Genomic DNA, 20,441 nt, shown 5'->3' on the forward strand with positions numbered 1-20,441 from the left:
CCATTACTACTAAAATCAGTAGTAACGCTAAGTCCTAATGTGATTTACACCTGTCATTGTAGTTTAGAGTAACTACAGTTTTATAAACCCACATTTTAAAATCTGTATTAGAATAGGTCCTTTTCAAACTTAAGTCTCATGTGCAGCGCTTTTGTGTAAATAGCAATGATAACTAGTTGGTAAGTGACTCTTGTAAATCGAAATGATACTGGAAAGAAAGGATCAAAAATTATTTCTCCTTTATTTTCATGTAAAATTTTTGGATTTACAACATATTCAAGTTTTAGAGATTATATGCATGTGATATTTATTATTACATATATTTATTTCTTCCATTTTTCTGTGTTTCTTGAAGGTAGGGAATATTTGAATCTGAGGAGGGGTCTGTCAGATATGAAGCAGAGAACATGTATTTTGCTACTGCTCCTTCCCTTAAGATATGGTAATCCCAAAACAAACAAAAAACAGACAGGAAGAGTTACCAGGACTTGGAATAATCTCTCCACACACGTACTACTGGCTTTACCTGGCTTTTCAACCCTTACTGTCTGTGCTAGGCTTCATTCACACAGTGACTCAAACACAGGGCATATAATCCGATTCCCTTGCAGTGCTTCTATGGCAGAAAACTTTTTTTCTGGCAGAAATTCAGGTAGTGCTTTTCAGTAGCCAGCCCCTGGGCGAGGTGTACTCAATGTTGTAACCAGTCTCCATGTTGTAACTGTCTGTCAGTACACTAGCACTGAATCCCATGCACTTAGCTAAAATCATCCTTAGGCAGTCATACGGCATAAGACTAAACTTTGCTGTGGACACACAGGCAGCCACGGTGACTTTTTGCAAAAGCAGCTCAGTCAGGCAGAGTTTTTAAATCTATATGTAATGCAGTTTGCATACCCTTCTGCTCCTTCCATGGCCCATAAGGATCTGGAAGTAATATAAGCTCACGTGATGGCAAACCTGACAATAAACCTGTTGTGTCTCCAGCACAAAGGCGAAGTTGGCAGGAAGGTTTAGCCTTTTTTCCTTGGCTGTTGAGCTAAACAGCAGCAGCAGCTTTAGCCTGAAAACTTAATCTGAGCACACAACCTCTGTGCATGTGGCCTGTAGCCTGCCACCTGTGTTTATGGTGTTTAGGAAAAACACACCAAAAATAATCCACAACACTTATTTGTAGTGAATTTATCCCATACTAGTTTATTCAAAAAACATTGACTACTTTTCATTGAAATACTGACTGAAAAGATCCTTCATATATGTCATCCATCAAGAAGCAATTGCTAAGATACCTGGAAGGTTATGACACATTTGAGGCATCTTTCATACACCTAGCTTGGTTTTAAATTTCAGGTTGTATCAAAGTCTTCTCAGCCTCTTAACCCATTAACTTCTCCATTTCAGGAAGTGCACCATCTTTCAGCTACTTCACAAATACACAGTGCTGGATAAAGCAGACAGGAACTTGGTTTTCTCACTCACCCACTGCAAGGTGCTTTAGAAAGAGTGTAACCCATTCCCAAAGGTGAAGAAGCTGAAAATGCCTCATACTGGTGACAAACAATACACTGGGAATTTTTTTAATGCAGCACAAACAGTCCAAATACAAAAAGAGTTGAACAGAATAATGGACCTTGCTAGTACAGTGAAATCAATACCTGCTAGATCATAAATTTTGCAGCTATGCTCCAAGATTTCTCAATTTACCTTCCATGTATCGACAGAAAACGGACATGATTTGGGAACAAATTCACCATTAGCAAAATTAAAGTAGGTTATATATAGTTGCTATTATAACTAAACTAGTAATTTTAAAATGTGCTCAGTCTCACAAAAATAGCACCCTTGTAAAGATACAGTCAAATAATACATTAGACTAGAAGGTACTTTTAGATCTCAAACTACTGGAATCACTGATCCTTTCACAGATTGTGGTACACCAAGACTTACCACAAGAGCTTTAAAAGCATCATAACCGAAGTTTTTAACTTTCCTCACAGCCGAGTCTTGCAATGAACACTTTTGGAACACTCTTCTGATTGTTACGTTACCCACCTTCCTTTCTAGCACTCTAGATTTTCCCTCCAGCTGTGTGGTCCTGCCATGGGAGCACGGGCTGAACCAACAGCACAGAGTGACAGGACTCAACAAATTTTAAAATAACTCACTCTCTTTATAAAATTGTTCTCTTCAGAACACTTCCTGCTTGAGGGACATTTCCACTCTATGGGCAGAGAAGGAAGGGAGAGAGCAAGACAATTGCAGCTGGCTTGTATTAAAGTACTGAAGTACTAAAGGAAAATCCCAAAAGTTCAAGGACATCAAGGCATCTCACTTCTCCTCTTGTTATAGTGTATGGATTGTATTGTGCAAAATCACTAGCTGGCTTCAGAATCTCTTACTCCGAATATTTTCCTCTATACAGGAAAGAAAATACATACATATGCCTGATAAGCATGCTAAAACAATAATCATCTGTATAAATATATACAAACTCACCTTGCAGAACTACTACAATAGCTCCTGATTTTAAAATACCTCCTTACGCTGACACCATCTTTCAAACACATCTCAAGCCTTGCAGCGATTCATTTTCAGGAAGGTTTTAAGGAGTAAACACCACTGGTGCATGTGTCATAAGGGTCCTGGTCCCTGTTCCAGCTGTTTCTGAAGACTTTTGGGGTCCCCCTGCCCAGCCTGCCAGCATCTAACATGGTGCTAAAAGGGCAGAGTTCAGGCTCTTACAGTCTTACGGGCTAGATATGGCTATCACAGCTCTCCAGCCATATCATATGCCTCCCTGGAACATCACACAGGTTTTCAGGCCAAATCTTCCCCTGTACTGGAATCTAGGCATCAGCGTTACAGAAACCGGTAAAGTCAGCAGAGACAAGGATTAACTTTACTATCTTTTAAGAGGAAATTAATATACAGAATCACATAAATATCAAAATGTATGAAAGAAAATGTTTCTAGGTGCAACCCCTGCACTTTTCTAATAAATAAATGTGAAGGCAGAAGTCACTTAGTGCAGAATGTCTTTCCTGTGGAACGTTTGGACACATCCACACTGGCACAGAGGTGCTAAGCTCCACGGACAACACACAGCTTCCCAAGACATTCTGATACTCCTGGATAAGGCTACTGAGGGTGTTTTTTCATGTAAATCAAGAGATAGGCTGTTTCTCCCCTGTGGAAGCAAAGAAAAACAAAAGATGATGTATGTTTGAAGATCTAGGTTGCAAGTAACCTCCCAGGTTTGTTCCTGCTTAGCTTTTTGACATTTAGGTCAACTGCACCATCCCTCTCCACTGGTCCTGAGGCAGCATATAAAGCTGACTCCCTGGCAGTGGTATAGCTTGTAGACGGGATTATCTGCCTCCATGGCTCATTCTCTTATGATGGATCAAAATACAAAGCATGGAGGAATCCTGACTGACATATCTGACTTCAGTCCAGATATAGGGTCCAAGCAGCAATCGTAAGTAACAAGACTACTCTGGCAGTCCCATTTGTGACTCCTCAGTAATCCTGCAGGCTCCTGGTATAGTCATATACAGTCACATCAGAGTAACTAGAATACAAGGATGCCTCTTCTACTCTCCTGCATCCCAGTACATCCCAGGCAATATGCAGTTCAAACCATTTGTCATCCCTCTCCTTGCTACCCTCATTCCAAACCCTAGAGCAGCATTAGGCAAAAACAGAGACATGTTTGCTTACCAGTGGAGGTTGGAGTGTCCATAGGTGCATTTAACATCATCCCATGATACCTAGAGAAGAAAAACACACAAGAGGCAGCTGGTAAAAACTCTTAGCAGATGGACACATAGTGATGACAGCACAGCAATTCTCATAAGAATGGTCTGAGTCGTACTTCCAAGAACTAAACACCTTTTAATAAATTGGTTTATTGCTTTTATCCTTCAACGAAGAACAGTTCTTTTACCTCTTCTGAAGACATAACATTAAACAGATCTAGAGTACATAAAGTAGGGCATACAGGGAATGGCTGCTTCTGCAAATCTTCACATCAGAACCTGAGGCCTTGTTTAGTACAGAAGCTAGAGATGCTTTGCCCACAGCTCAGAGTATGCTGTAGCAGAGGAATGAAGTGCACAAAGCTCTGCAGCTTCAGTTTTCTTACCTGGTTCTCTTTAATTAGCAGTCAGTCTGACTGAATGAGACCTGGAGGAGTGTCCAGGAAGCTACAAAAGAAACATGGATTTGTCTCCTCACCTGGCAAACCTCAGAATCATTGAAGCAATACCATTTACATTCTGTGAGACTTCGAATATAGGCACAGTAGTGTCCACAACTAGTTGATCCTGAATGAGCAATAACAGCAAAAAGCTCGTACTGCCAGGCAGCCTGTGAAGAGCCACAAAGAGTAACTTTTAGTGCAGCAATTCTCATTTTCCATTGGCTCAAGAGAAGCAGCAGCCAGGACAGCAAGAATGTGTGTTTCATAAGGAAAAAGGAGAAAGATTAGATTGGCCTTGAGGATCCTGCCGTTTTCACTCTTACCTTCAGAGTTTTGCCTGCCAGCTATGGGCTGACAGTCTCCCTGGAGATCACAGGAATGTGAAAAAGACAGTAGGACTGCAAAGGGGCAGCAAAGGAGTTACACTGCAGCCAACACTGCACCAATGAGGTTTTGCTGTTGCCACTTTCCCTTGTTATTTCTCAGTTAGGGGAACAGATCCACAATATGGCAGGTCACTCTCAGCTCCTTGGCAAAGCCATCATCTCTCGGCTAACCTTAGCTCTGCAGCAAACACCACTGCATGGGAAACTTCCAGGAATGGACTTCCTCCGTCTTGGACTGGTGACCTGAGCCAAGCAGTAGGTCTGCTGCTCACTGAGGCCATCTTGCACTGGAGGCTGAACCACAGGACAGAAGATGCCTCTAAGACACTGTTTACAATGTCTGGATTTGGTCACCCAAATGAACTGTGTTTGCATCTTTTCTTTAGCACATTTAGAAATGGAAGAAAAAGGTTACACTAAACACTCTCAGAAAAAAGGGATTTTTTTTTTTAAGCCTGTTTTTTCTCCTTATGGCAGAAAGCTTCAGTTGTGGTGCCTTTGGTGATTTAATCTGAACACAGAAAGTTGAATAATGCCTGAACCAGTTAAAACCATAGGATGCAAGACAACACCAGGCACAGGTAAAGCCCAAGACATACATTTTTAAGACGGGTGCTTTGAACTGAGGCAAGAACTGGTGTGATCTCTTAAGTTTTTAAGAGACTTGAGCAGAAGGGAGAAGAAAATCTGCCCTTTTTAAAAAGGGCATTAGGAGTATCTTACCTTTTCACTGTCATCTGCTTGGCACTGATTTTCTGTCAAGACTGCATTGAAATCAAGGTCTTGTGGGAACGGCAGATAGTGACTAAGTTTGTGAATGTAGGCTGATTCTTCGAAGCAGAAGCGCTTTAGGTGTATGGTCAGAGTCTGTGGCAGATGGACTAGCTTCATGCTCTGTAAAGCAATAAATAATGCCATTGAAAACTAAGAAACAAACCCTGGGGAGGTGGGGTGGAAGCAGCCATTGCCACCCAGTGAATGTAGCATGAGGACCAGCCAGTGCCAGAGTGAATGACTGCCAATTCCACCAGAGAGCAGATGTCAAACGTTTGTAGCTCATCTGCACATGAGACACACATATGTAACACAGCTGTGATAACCAAGTTTCTCAACTTCAGCGTGATCAGCACCCAGCATTGGGTGTCCCAAGGGCTACTTCATTTCTCATCTGCTTTCTTAACTCTAGGTGGGTAGCACTAGCTGGCTGAGGAGGCAAGCCAACTTCCCTGTGATGTGTGGCCACTAGAGCTCTGTGAAGGACACCAAGCTGACAGTTCATTCCTTCCAGCCCTGCCTTTGTTGATATTACTTCTGCTGCCATGACTTCCACCAAAACATATGGATGCACCGTGGCCTTGGAGGCGGCCCAATGGTGGAAATGTTATGGAAAGTCCCCTCCAAGCCTTGAGCTGAAGCAGTCTCCCTCACACACCTCTCTCTTCAATGCACTTGCCTCTTCATGAAACAGTTAATTCAGCAGCTAGCAGAGAACACTGCAAAAAATGGGCAGCCCAGTGGAGCGCAGGGAAGAAAGGAAATCACCCTACAATATCCTACTTTTATGTGTATGCACAGCTCCAGTAACATATTCTTGCCTACCCCTGGAACTATGCAGCAGTGCAAAGCCCCACAGTGGAAATGTGATATAATAATAGAAGCTTTTCCACTGGCACAGAAATGCTACGTCCCTTGGTAACTTACATTAAAACCCATGAAAGCATTCTTTTGTTGCTAAAGCTACATCTACAACTAACAAGAAAGATGCACGAAGTTTGTATCTGGCTGACACTGCCATGGCTGACAAATCTTTGAGTTGCTGATCTCTTAAACTGGTATGTTTGAGTACTCCCCCAATCCTTACCAGTCCTAAAGGGAGTTCTGGGTATAAGAGATATATGGGGACATAATTCTCTGATTACCTGCAGAAAAGGTGTCTTCCTTCCACACTGTTCACAGAAACACATGTTGTGATCAGTCAGCTCTTCTGGATGGAAAAAGTATTGCAGACATTTCTCCTAAGAAGTCAGAGGATATTTCTTTGAACCAAATTCCTTCAAGCTAGATTTCTATTTCTACTTTGCTTCCCAGGGTACAAGCAAACAGCAAAGCTACAGAAGGCATATTTATTCAAAGGACAAAAGATTGCCTAGCAGCATAAAAAAAGGTACCCTATTTTTAGCTGCTTGTGTGATTACATTCGATGGAGAAGAGAAAGAAAAAAAAAGAGAAGAAAAATAATAATTTTTTTTACCAAAAAAAAGTGTACCACATTTTCCACAAAAAATACATTGACATGTAAGTATCTGTTATACCTGCTTCAAAGCCTTAGAGATTTTGAAAGAGGTTCCTTTAGGCTGAGACAGTATAAAGTAATCAGAAAATAAATAAGGTCCAATGGTCCACTGTCACCTGAAAAATCCACTGTCTATCTGTGGCAGCACCTACATCACTGCTGTATCTAGCTATCAAACAGCAGCACTGATTTAACAGTAAAAACACACCGCGCTTGTCAAATGTAGCGCGTCTGGCCAGGGATTACCAGTTATCTAGGGCGCCTCACTGTGGTACCTGAAGTCTCACAGGTACACATCACTGCAGTTATGAGTCTCTGAGTCTTGCAAAGTACATAGTTAACATTCTTTTTAACAAGGACTTTATTTTCCATCCCTCAAAATCAAACAAATTGTTTGAGAAATCTAGAACCCCTCAAAACAAAGAAATGTGAATGAGACAAGATGACTCCAAAGTCCCAGGCACCCTGTGGAGATTCTTGCAGAGATTCTAGATGAGTCCCAGGAGACACCAGTGCTGCAAGGAGAAGGCTCCCACAGTGAACAGAAGGGAATCTTCTTCCTAAGGAAACAGTGCTGCCACTGAACTTACCAGAGTCCTCAGCGTACGAGAATTGGAATCCAACACCGGGAGTGGAAGAGTTAACATGTTGCTGTTCCTCTTTGTTTCTAAAGAGCATTTCTGACATGCCAGGTGCTCCTGTACACAGATAGTGTACAAATTGTTCAGCTCTTCAACCTGGGGGGTAAAAAAAAGCCAAAACTAGGTTTACTAAGAACACAGCTGAGGTATTTCCCTCTGTGGGTGGGAAAGTCCATGTGGACATGGTTACTTCGCACAATGTTACTGCTTTAAGGCTTGACTTATGTGGACAAGGCACTTCTCAGCATTTAAAGGAGAACAACTCCTTCCTCTCATCCCCTAGCAGAGGGGAAAGGCACAGCCTATAACAAGATGAGACAGTGAAATATCTGCTTTGATGCAGAATTTTACTATTTTGTTTGGAACTGTCACAGAAGCCTGTCTTCTGTATGAATAAAACTATGACAGTCGGTTGAAGAAGAGTCATTTTTCTCTTACCTTACGCAGCTTCCCTGGGAGGAACTGTCATATATATAACTTACTAACATTGACTAATTTCAATGAAATACACATGGCTGAATTCAAAGAATGGAGAAGCTGTGTCAAGACACACCAATAAATGCTTACAGAAAGTTGGGGAAAAAAAGAAATGCACGACAACTAAATTCAGTGTTGCAAAATTATCGATCTTTTTGTTATTAATCAGCTCTCCTATTAGAACGGAGTACCTGGTGTGCCCTAAAAGTAGGATGAACAAAGGTTAACTGTGATTCAAAATGCTGAAGCCTATGAAATCAGGATTCCCCCTCCCATTTGAAAGATGCAAGGAAAGATCCAAATAGGGGATAACTTTAAGAATTTCATTTAGGACAGCTGTCAGTGAACAGGACTCAAGAAACAGAGCAAACCACACATGACAAGGCCCAAAGGACCTTGTGTTCGTTTCAGTGATAGTCCTTACCAGCTCTGGCTTTTTCATCTGCTTCTTTACCAAGTTCCAGAGATTCAGAAAGAGCTGGGCAGCATCATGCTGCACAAACACTGGACAAACAGAAAACACAGCCTCAATCAGTATTATAGATAGCACCAAGCACAGATTTCCCACAGACGGCAAAGGGAGATTTATTGATCCCCATTAGATCCAGTCTCTTGCTGCCTTGCCACTCCCTGCCAGGGGCAGAGCTTAGATTGGAGACAAGCTGCAACGTGCCTGTGTGACCTGAGCAGGCAGTGAGAGAAGATGAGAGGGCTCGAGCCCCATTGTACAACCCAGTGCAAAAGTCACGTTCTTGTCGCTGGATGCAGGGTCAAGAGTATATCCAACACTTACTAGAGGACAGGGCTCAGATGCTTCACTGAGTTGAGGGTTACATTTGTTTGAGTTCTTCTTAGAAACAATACGGGGAAGATTCTGTTCTCTTTTTCACCCTCGTTACTGCATAGATTTGCCTCCCCCAGCCCCTCGCTAAGGCTGTAACACTCCTGAGTGCTGAGACAAAAATGATAGCGAGGCCTATCTATATGTCTCATCCACAGAATGGTATAATCCTCTTGATTCTTACCCAGGGAAAAAGCACACAGTTTCAGCACAGGAAGCCAAGGATGACGTAGTAACATCATGCTTTGGCTTTACACTCTGGCTAAACTGGCACATTAAGAAACCTAAGATGGTGGGATACAGCCACAGCTTGCTTCAAATGGCTCAGCAGGGAACTGCCTCAAGATTGAATTCAGAGGAAGGGGGGGAAATCCATACCCTTGAACGTGAAGAACTGATGTTCTCAGCCCATGAACTCAAGATTTAGGAACTGTGTAAAAACTACACATAGTTTAGCAAAATCTCGGGATTTGTGGACTACCTCTATACTTGATCATAGGTGAAACAAGCTTTATGGAATAATCCAACAAACCCACCCTGAGGTGGAAGAGCTTTCAACTTCCCTGCAAGTCTGCAGGGGCTTCAGCTGGGTGCTAGTAAGAATACAGACATCCCTGACTAAATGAAGCTCAGAAAATATACCTTTCCTCATGTCTAACAGCACATCTGTGATTCAGGTAAAGCATCAATTGCTGGGATACAGGACTATATGAGCCACACCTGAATTTTAAAGCAGAAGGACAACGTGGGAAACTGTCAAGCTTTATAAACTCTCTTTGGGCATCTCTAACTGGAAGAGTGAAGGCGTACTGCAGAGCCTTTCAGTCTCAGGGTAGAAAATGATGCAAACAGAAAACACTCAGGTTATCTCATGTTCCTCCTTAACACAAGTCTGGGCTGGCTACCATCTGTCCCTTTCAGTGCTGTCCTGTTCTAGCTTTTATGTGATAAAAGATCAGGGCATTTGGATATACATGTGTATTTCTGCACATAAATAGACCCTCAGCATCCCATTGTCACCTGTCACCCAATGCCTGTGCATTTAACAATCTCTCTCCTTTGGGACACTGCCCAGGTGGGAGGTTAAACCAGAAAATTCTTCTCTCTGCCCTTATAACAAGGAACAGGAAGGATATGGTTTCTACCCTTGGAAATCTGGATGACCTCAGTATCTTTTCAGCATGATCCCTTCCTTCTATTAAGAAACAGCAGCTGTTTCACTATTATCATGCCAGTATAGCATTACAGGTTGTCCTCTCTCTGCCCTGCACAGCCTTTTCCCTCTGGCCAGTATCAGTAGCTGAGTCTTCTAGGAGTTTGACAGTTTTCCCACCCTTTAGACATCATCAAGGATATTGGGCAAGGTCTTTTTTCCCCCCGAAGACACAGCATCTCACTCACAACTGAGAGGCAGCTATAAAGAGCACTACATCATCATGTACCTAACTCCTCATATTTCTGAACCTCTGAACGAGATGTCAAAGTCTGCACTGCTTAATACTTGATAATTAACATCCCTGGTCTGCAGACAGAGGTGGGCATGAGGCAGCACTGCTTACATTTCACTCTGTATTCTGAAAGACAGCAAGCAAGGTCTATGGGAGAAACAGCTTTCTGCTTGCCACACTGCATCTTCTCCAACAGCAAGAGCATTTGGTATGGGACATTCCTCTTCTTCTGCATAGCACATGGTGGCACTGTGATCCTATAAAGAGAAGCAGCAATGTGACCAGTAATCAAGCAGTACAATGGAGAAATATTAGACATCACACCTGAAGGAGCAGAGGCAGATAGCACAGATAGCAGCTCAAGAGGAACCAGAATGGGCATGTTTCCAGCAAAAGAAGGAAAAAGGGAAAGCAGACACCTGCACTAGCTCATTCCACAATGCAGACAGACAGTTCTAAAGTAAAAGGCCACAATTTGAAGCTGGTCTGTTCCTGAATAAGGGGCAAACCGAGCAGGACCTGAAATGCTTCCTGGGCTTTAGAAATAACATTAGTTACAGACAGTTCCAGAGCTGTTTTTACTTCCCACCTGTTCACAACTTCATTCTCAACACACCCTCAAAATTTCATGGGCCTGTATATCACAATTTTTGTATTTCAACTATATGCCAGCTGGAAAGCTCTTTATCCACCCTCAATTTATTGCAGTCCACAGGTTTTTTTCTAAGTCTTTCTTCAAATAGCAATGGTAACCTACTGTCTACATTATTTAGCTTTGCCCATTTATGACACTTCTCATCTCTGCATGTCTGTAACTTGTCTTCCTCCCCCTCTGCACAATGGTGAGCATGTAAGAAATCTGGAGAAAGGAGGACTTAATAGGAATGATCCACTTAGATGATTAAAGCTGCAGTGAACTGAGTAAACTGAAGACAAATGAAACCAGTTATTAGTGTGGTTGGTAGGGAGGTAGAAGCCTAAATCTTCCTCACAAACAAGTAGGGAGCACAGTCAAGCAAAACAAAATAACACTATTTATTTTCTATCTGCAACAATACTTACTCATCTCTATCAAGTGCTAGCCAGGACTATCAGTGCCAGAGGCTATGCATAACAATATGTTTATATTTACACACTTAAAGTTAAAAACTTAATAGTGAATATGGCTATACATGACACATCCTTTAGTTTTAACAGCCTACGAGTACACCTGGAATAAACTCATACCATATTATGGAAAAAGAGAGATGTAAGTCATAAAGACTTAGTTCAAGACTGCAGCTTACCAGTGTGCAAACAGCACATGAAACATAGATGACAAGTCAGAACACTGCAACTTCTACTTTTGCAGGCCCTAGTCTGTATATGACAGACACAATAAGGCAGAGACCTTGCTGAGTGATCTGAAAGTACCTTGCTAGCACCTCTATGATCCAAGCCTTCAAATGTACATCCTATATGAAAAAAGGAGTGGAAACAACACAGCAACAATGGAAGTATCTCAAGTAGCTCGCAGAGGTGGTACCTTCGAAGTATCCCTGTGAAGTGTATATTCATGAAGAACACTTGGAGCAGAGAGTTCAGACAGCAGCTCTGTCCAACGTTGTATAGTCCAATAGCTCCTGCAGGCACAGAAAAAGAGGAAGTGAGGCCTGCAGATAGGTACAAGAAAAGAAAGTGAAAATTACTTAGAAGCAGCTAACTCCTTTTGCACGTATTCAGCCATTCAGTGTACAGGCCCAGCATCTTGGTCAGATCTGAGAAAGTGTTCAATCTATTCTTATGTCACTCAAGCAGGTAACATCTATTTTTGTTTGGCAACTGACAAGAAAAATCAAAGCAAGCCTGGATCAGGAAACTCAGATGTCTCCCAGTTCCTCTATTTTCAGTCCTCTCGTAACACACCTAAACATAAAATAAAGCAGAAGTCAAAGGCTGCCTGTATGAGGATTTTTATTCAGACTTTTACACGGCCAAGCATAGTAACAAAACAAAGAGCTACATGCGGGACCACAAGCTAGCTGTCCACCACACAGGCTTCAAGTTTCCCCTTCAGCCTACCTCTGGTATTCTTTGTCTCAGTTTCAAAGAAAGGAACTAGCCTGAGAGAAGTGGAAAAAGCAAGTCACAGCGTCACAGCTGCTCACAATGCATCTAAAAAGACTGTGTATTCTGTGCCTCAAAGCAGTATAAGTAAGCATGGTCAGAAATCAGTTTTTTTTCTGAAGTCAGCACTAAAGGGAGAGAGGACATGGAACAGCAACTCAGAAATGCATTCAGTCAGCGGTAAGGGTGGGCTATAGCTGGGATGGAACAGTATGTACACCTGAAATACTGATGATAGCTTTTGATAAGCCAATCTAGTGATGCAGTAGAATAACTAGGGCCTATTCCATGGTTTAACAAATCCAGAAGCAATGTCGGCTGTGTTTGGAAAGTGACAGGGCCAGCACCTAGATATTTTCAGCTGCAATAGACAATTTAAAAGACTTAAAATGGGAAAAAGCTCTCAGATCCTCATGTAATCCCTTCCCAAAACACCAAAATGGTTACTTGGCAGGGCAAAATGAGAATCATCTGTATACTCCTCAGTGAAGAGGTAAAGAGTAAGAGAAAATGAAGCCTAAGGACAGAGAATGGAACAGCAGGCACTAGGAACAGAAAATACCAGAGTGAAGAATAGACAAAACATTATTACCATTTTTTAAGTCTGCCACACCAAAGACTGATGCTAGCCTCTGGTCTTTGGCCTTCAGCTCTTCGGCTTCTTCTTCATTATTTTGTATTTTTGCTTCTGCCTTCATTGTCTCAGTGCCAGCTCTAGTTTCTTGCTCTTTTCTTGACATCCACTTCTTTGTCCCATCAACATTACTGTACAAAGACAGGACTGCAGAAAGATCAGAAAGAGGGGGAGCACCCAGAAACACAGGATCTGTCTTCATATTTGGTATTTTTATTGTGAAAAAGTTGGAATGTCAATAAAATTAGTACGATTACTGCAACAGCATTTGCTATATTTGAATTAACATGGGTATTGTAGGTGTGCAGGCTATTGGCAAGGTAACAGATGGGGAGCTTGATGGCAATTGCACATCCTGTCTTCCGTTTGTGGGTAAATAAATAAGTGAACCTTCAGTTCCACAGAAACAGCTCCACCTAGCCAGGGAACTCCAGATATCCCTGTTAAAGATTTGGTAAAAAAATATGATTACAAATGTTCAAATGGCAGATGTTGCAAAACTCCTTTGTTTAATAAAAAGTAATGCTCTATCACCAAAAGTATCCTAAGTATTCAAAAGGGCACATTTCACCTTCTCTAGCGTTTTGAGCTGATAAACATTCGTCTCTTTTCTGTACTGGGCTCCCTGCATTGTTTTTAAGCACCTCAGTCACTGCTCTACTGTGGCACTTTGGATTATAATTTTTAAAGGCATTTATGCACCTAAATGTTCGGGGGTGGTGGGTGGTGGTGGCGTTTGCTCTTTCAAGTGATCACAAGCAAAGTAACTGTTTAAGCAAGAGAACCATTAGAATGTCTTGATTTTCAAGGGAATATTGGACAGACCATTACTCCCACAGTCTCTTATGACACAATTACTAGCTCTTTAAATAAAAGCTTAAAAAAGAATCACTAAAGTAAAAATACGCAAGCAAAACAATGTGACGAATGTTCAAATGCAATTACACAAAAATGAAACCTTTTAAAAGCAAACTTCCAACAGGGAGGCAGAATGAGAAAAAAGGATATGCTTAAGAAAGCATTTGGGGTGGGGGGTGGGGGTGAGGTGGTGGACGGGACGTGACACGGACACAGACAACACGACACCGTAAAACAAATGCTCAGAAATTATTATTTTACAAATTTGAAATGGCATATAAAATGAACATGAGGCCAGGTGCTGAAAGAATGAAGAAAAGATGTCAAGAAAGAGAAATAAGCAAAAAATCCTGGTTCTGCCTTTCACAAAAAAGAAAATCTTTGCTTTTAGAGCATGTTATTTTTCAGGTTAACTATGCCTAATAATGTTAAATATCAAAGTTTCTGAAGATTCAGGCAGGGAAACTAGAAATAGATATTTTTTTCCCCTAATTATCTTTAAGCTTAAGTAAAACTTTTTCCCCAACTGTACTTTTGATTCCTTACTTCTGAACTCTAAGCGTCATACACTCAAATTCACTAAGTATTGCCAGATTTGCTGAGGAGTTTTATTTGGGGGAAAAAAACCTCAGACATCCAAAGATAGATTCAAGAGTATTACTTTTTATAACCAAACCCAGTGATTAGAATAGCTACAGAGGAAAAGAGAAATTGGATTTGATTTCCTCCTTGGCAAAACAGAGTCTGAACTCACATTGCCTGCTCCCCTTGAATTGATATAACGAGGCATTCAGGTTTTGGAAAGCCCAGCTGGAACAGGAGCCTATCTGTACTTCTACTGCAAGAGCCGCCAGTTTAGCTGGTGTAGCATCAGCCAGAAGCTAAGTAATGCTCACAGCCAGTGGGGATGCCGAAGGAGACAGAAAGGAGCAGGACAGGCACAGCAGAGGCAGCTAAACAACAGCTAGGGACGTGGCAAACTTGCAAGATACAGCTTGTGGTAGTACAGGCTGGATTAACGGTGAGCCGAGAGAGCAAGCTCAGAGCTAAAACGCTTTGGGTGACTTGAGAAATAGGTAGAAAGATATTAGAGCAGGAAGGTGCAGGGTAACAGAAAGACAGGAGGCTTTGGGTCTCTGGTTCAATGAAACTCTTCCCCCAGGCACCCAGGCGCTACTAGTGCGAACCTCAGCGTGGCAGCCAGGGACACGGACACAACTTCCCAACCCTTGCACAGAACTGCCTCGTTTTGGCTATCAGAAATACAGCATTCCTAAGATTTGCACTTAACTTTCCTTTCCCTGAATGAATGTAAAAGAAAAAAAAACCTGGTAAGCGAGTATAGCAATTGAGGAGCTGGCTCCCCTCTTGGCCTGGTTTCCCCTCTTGCACGGGAGGCGCGGGTCAGGTCAGGGGCAGCCTCAGCACCACTCCCTCAGCGCACATGGCTTGGCCAAGCCAAGCGCCACGCAGAGAACAGGCAGTGGCGATACCCTCCTGGCACCCCGCAGCCATTCAGCCCTCTCATTCGGCCCACTGCCCTCCCTTGTCACCCTGACCTGCTTCACAGCCCACCTGCCCTCCCAAGGCACCGGCCTCTCACTTCAAACCCCCACCGGTCCCCTCACACCCCTGCACCACAGCCCCCGAAGCTCCCCGCTGCCTGAGGAGGGACCAGAACCTCTGCCCCTTATCGCCCCCTATCACCCCTTCCCCACCACCAGCAGCTCCTTTCTCCTCACAGCTGTCTTGGGGAGCAGGCGGTTGGGGGCTGGCGCTGGGCTGGGAGGTGGGCAGCCCGGGGCTGGGAGGTGGGCAGCCCTGGGGAGGAGGCGGCTGCCCTGAGGCACTCCCTGACGGGCTGCCGCGGGGACTCGAACCCTCGACTTCCACACTTCTCTCAGATGTGACTGAAACGAGACTTCCCACCTTTGTCCGGCTCCCACTTCCCCGCCGCCCTCCCCCCCCCGAGCACGCCGCAGCTCTGGGTCATCCCATCTGACAAACCAACAGAAAGGTTTCTTACCAATTCCCGCAGGACCAGGCGCACTTCGAGCCTCGGCGTTCACGCTGTCCCCGCTGACGGGCGCCGGCGGGCTCGGGCACCACGTCTCCCCGCACCGGAGCACCTGTCTGCGGCGCCGGCCCAGCCGCTGCCAGTCGGGAAGGCCGGCGGCAGGCAGGGAGGGCAGCGGGGCAGCGCCTGCCGGGGCGGTGCTGCCGGGCGGAGCGGCGCTGCCTCGCCTCTGCGCTCGCCGGCTGCGTCAGCGGGCAGCAGCGCGCACCGCGCCACTCAGCTTTCATTTCCCGGTCGCAGACAGCCGGGACAGAAAGTGAAACTTGGCTCCGCTGCAGCGCCCCGCCTCCGGGGCCCGCCGCTGCCACATGGCGGCTCCTCACGGCAGCGGCCCGGCGGTGCGGGGAGGGGAGGGGCGGCCCAGCCGCCGTGGACCCCCGGGCGCAGCGGCTGCCCGCTCGACTCGAGGGCCGCAGGCCCCGGATGGACTGTGGGGACACCGGGCTGGGACAGCCGGCCGCTGAGGGAAGGCAGCTGCCCCTCCCCCGCCGCCTCCCCGCAGCCCGGTTCTGTCTGGTTTCTTCTGGGCAGAGGCAAGAGCGAGCTGTAGCGGGAGGGCTGCGAGGCTGGAGGCCGCAGAAGGCCCCTCTTTGGCAGCGGCCGTACCCCAGGGGGTCGGTTCTGCCCGGACCTCGCATGGTGGTTTGTTACCTCTCAGAAGCTGACACGGCTCCGGCCTGGCATTTCTTGGGTTTAGCCACAAAAGCAACAGAAAAGCCGAACTCTTGTCAAGGCCTGCGGTAGCCTACCTAGAAGCGAGGAATAGCTCATTTAAAAGAACCGAAATAAATTACTCACTTAGAAACTTAACCCATGTGGCAAACTGAAAGGCTCGGCAGTTTCTCATCTAATGGTGATATCAAATGATCAATAAAATTGAACGTACTGTCAGTAGTTTGACTTTTAAGACATTTAGAACAAATGAGTTGTCAATGGTTAATTCAAGTTACAGGCAATTTTGCATGCCCTGCTAAGCACTTCATTAAGCATCAGCAAGTGCTTTGTTTAAAGGAGGAAAGTACCACCACAAGACAAATGAGCTGACCAAGTTTACTACAAGAAGCACTAACTAGGGGACATAATTCCAGGAGTGGGAGATCGCGACCACCGGTACTCAAGAAACCTCCCAGACCCAAAAAGAAGTTGAGACTGAGCATGCAAACTGATTAACACGAGAAGCAACAGAATCACTTGGCAAATAGGAAACTGAGTGTTAAGTAATGAAGGAATTGGCTAACTTGCAACCATTGAAGGCTGATGTCTTTACTTGCTGAACTGTGTAAACAGTGGAAATTTTTTACAACGGGTGAGCTAGGCATTTGTGGGTTACTACCTAGCTTCCTACTTTGTGTGAGCTAGAGCAAAGGAATAGAAATACCTTGGCTCAGGGTGTGAATTGGTGCTGCGTGCGGGCTAAGGAACCCACCTATGACACAGCAATGGTGGGCCGCAGTGTGCAGCGGGACATACGAATGGCAGCGCAATGGTAAACAAACACTCCAGCGCCAACCCGAGCTGTGAGGTTTCAGGCCCTAACGAGCTGCCTGTGTCCGGATTAGCAGAAGTGCTTGGGTGGCCACTTCTTCAGTGTGTATGTTCGGTTTCCAGGCTTTCCCCTTCATCTTGTTCCTGGGTGTCTGCAGGAGGAACAGAGGGGCACAGCACCGTGTAAGGGAGCTTTGCTTGTCAGAGGATGGCCACTGGCCCAGCTTTGCTCCTCTTGAGGAAGTGGGAGAGTGTAAAGGTGAGTGATGCTGCGCCGCAGAGCTCTGCTGACTGGGAATGTGGTGTGGGTGACCATAGATGGGTCTCTGGAACCCCAGAAGGGACAGTCCCTATGTGATTTGGCAGGGCCCACCTGCCTACCCTTCATGGAGGAGCTCCAGCTGGGTCAGAAACACCATGTTCTTCTCTTGCAGCTGCCACCAGACCGTGTCTAGGGCCAGGTTCAAACCTTAAAACCTTCGTATCTCTCTCTCTCTCTCTGCCTGTGGGGTTAGTGAAGTGAAAGGGGTTGCTTCCTTCCGCAGGCTGTGCAGAGCTCCTGATGGATTCTGCCTCCCTTTCTTTGCTCCCTAGAAGCTCATAGATGTCTTTGAGGCACCGCGTTACCCCTCAGAAAAGCCCCTTCTGTGAGCTGCTACCAAACTGAATTCACATGTGCTATGCAGAAGCCTTCAGCTGTTGTCTGACTAATTCAAGGAATGTTACAGAAAAAACAGGTGTGGGGAGGAAAACCACAGCTTAACATAGCCCTGACTTGCTGGCTCCTTCCTGTATTACACAGATATTTAGTGGCTATAGAAGGAATTTAGGAGTTGAACATGGAAGCCCTCTATATTTCTGCAGCAAAGATGCTCTGCAAGGCTCTGTGATATAAGTGTTCTTATTATTAACATACTGTTTGTTCCTGCTGCACCTTGAATTAAAGAGCCCACCCTCTGAGGGTGTGGCTAGAAGACTTCATGTATTTGGAGGAGGATGAATGCAACCCTGGTGATGATGAGAAGGGATGTTCACTGCCTCCCCTTTGTCATCTAACACAAACTACTTTGAGTGCACCTTCTGGGGGGGGTTATGCTAACATGAATTTATTGTGGAGAGAGGCTAAACTGTCTGTAGTTCTTCTGTTAGTACAAGTGAGGACAGCATGTGCTCCCAGCCCTGTCAGGTACCTCTGTGCAGCCCCTACCCTGCTTCACTGAACATGGGAAGGAGACAGCACATAGGAAGGCTTTAAGAGGGGTTGTCAGGAGGCCATCAGAGCTATCGTTGCTGCAGTTCCCACAGAAGAGGTCCCCAGCTGCATACTCTTGGAGCAGGTTATGGAGAACCTGCTCATACAACCTGGCTCTGCCTGGCAGTCAGAGCTCTTCAGCCAAGGCAGCAGCAGCAGTGGAAAGGATCCTGAATTGTCACATGGGTGGATATGGATATCTGTAGGAGGTTGTGAGCAGAACAGTACAAATGACTCAGCATCTTTACTGTGACTCTGGCACTGCCTTTTAGCAGTGGTTTAAATTTAGTGATGTTCCCTTTCTATTGCTAGCTCGTGTAGCATCGCCCTGATAAAAGGGAGGAAGAGAGAAGAACTGCTAAGCTATTACCTAGAGACAGTTAAACCACCTGAGCAAAGTACAAACCAACACTGGAGATAAACAGGAACTAGGTCTGACAGGTCTGTGGAAGCTAGTGAAGCAGTGTGCAGCTGTAGTGGGTTTTGGTAATGACCCCTGTAAGAGCCTGGATGCTCAATTAAGAGGAACATATGTCTTATATAAGAGTATTTTAAGTGTGCCTGTGGAAGTCAGCTGTGACACCCCACTTCCGAAACAGATAGTGGGTAGAAGTCTGAGCCCAGAGAGTATGCTGAGAGGAAGGATGGCTAAAACTGAAAGACTTGGTGTTCAGGTCTCCAAATACACTGCCTACTGAGTGTCATGGTGTAGTATCACTTTGACAAAAGCTGCTAGCTCCTGAGAACTGCCACGGCCCTTCTAAAGTAATTTCCAAACCATTTCAAAGAGTGCATTGACTACAGCAAGAGCAGGGATCCTGATTCCTAAGTGTTCTTGCAAATAAAATAAAATAAACTATAACATTGATGATCAGGATGAGATTTTAAAAGTTTTCAGGAAGTTAGGAACTCCACACCCTGCATTTTAGAATGCACAAAGTACTCCACACTGGATTAATAACTTCCACTTCTTCATTGCATTGCTTTCAGCAGTTTTTGAAAGAACAGAGCAAGCAATTCATCTGCCATTTTTAATCACGTTTTTTGTCTTTAACTTGCCCCCCATTTTTTTTCTGTCACTGGAATAGCAGGGTCACTTCTTGGTATGAACACATACATGTGTTTCATGTATGAAATTTCCTCTTTCTGGTTTTGGTCCCAATTCAGGACAGAACAGTGAGGGAAGCCATGCAAGAGTGTAAATCCTACTAAGTTGGGTAATACTTATTCATGTTGCTTCAATTTAGGTACACAATCAAGTATATCCTGAATAGGATGTTTTCCTAAACAGAGACATTTCTGGTGCTCCATAACTTCATAGTTTAGTAATTTACTGATCTGGTTAATTAAATGCATATAATACATACAGAGTATACAAGTTCAACGTGATGTACTGTGAAACGTAACTGCCTACAGAAACAGAAGTCTCAACATGAAGAAGATCACAGTATCACAGAGTGGTTGAGTTTGGAAGGGACCTCTGGAGGTCATCTGGGCCAACCCATCTGCTCAAGCAGGACCACCTAGCGCCAGTTGCCCAGAACTGTGTCCAGACAGCTTTTAAATATCGCCGGGGAGGGAGACTCCATAACCTCCCTGAGTAACCTGTGCCAGTGCTCAGTCACCCTCACAGTAGAAAAGTGTTTCCTAATGTTCCGACGGACCCTCCTCTGTTTTGTTTTGTGTCCATTGCCTCTTGTCCTATCACTGGGCACCACTGAAAAGACCCTGGATCCATCTTT

General features: G+C 44.6%; 1 protein-coding gene across 1 annotated transcript; it reads right to left on the minus strand.

Moving 5' to 3' along the window:
* Positions 1-222: 222 nt before the first annotated feature.
* Positions 223-13,150, minus strand: USP18 (ubiquitin specific peptidase 18; the record flags this gene model as incomplete). Its single annotated transcript, XM_080391516.1, is given in 11 exon segments — positions 223-3,187; positions 3,721-3,770; positions 4,237-4,368; positions 5,311-5,481; positions 6,507-6,602; positions 7,471-7,617; positions 8,423-8,502; positions 10,399-10,544; positions 11,813-11,909; positions 12,986-13,099; positions 13,102-13,150. Coding segments are annotated over 11 exon segments (1,131 nt in total). The 3' UTR covers positions 223-3,138.
* Between the last annotated feature and the right edge of the window lie 7,291 nt (positions 13,151-20,441).

The sequence above is a fragment of the Falco punctatus genome, assembly GCF_963210335.1.
Source record: "Falco punctatus genome assembly, chromosome: 6".
Classification (NCBI taxonomy): Eukaryota; Metazoa; Chordata; class Aves; order Falconiformes; family Falconidae; genus Falco; species Falco punctatus.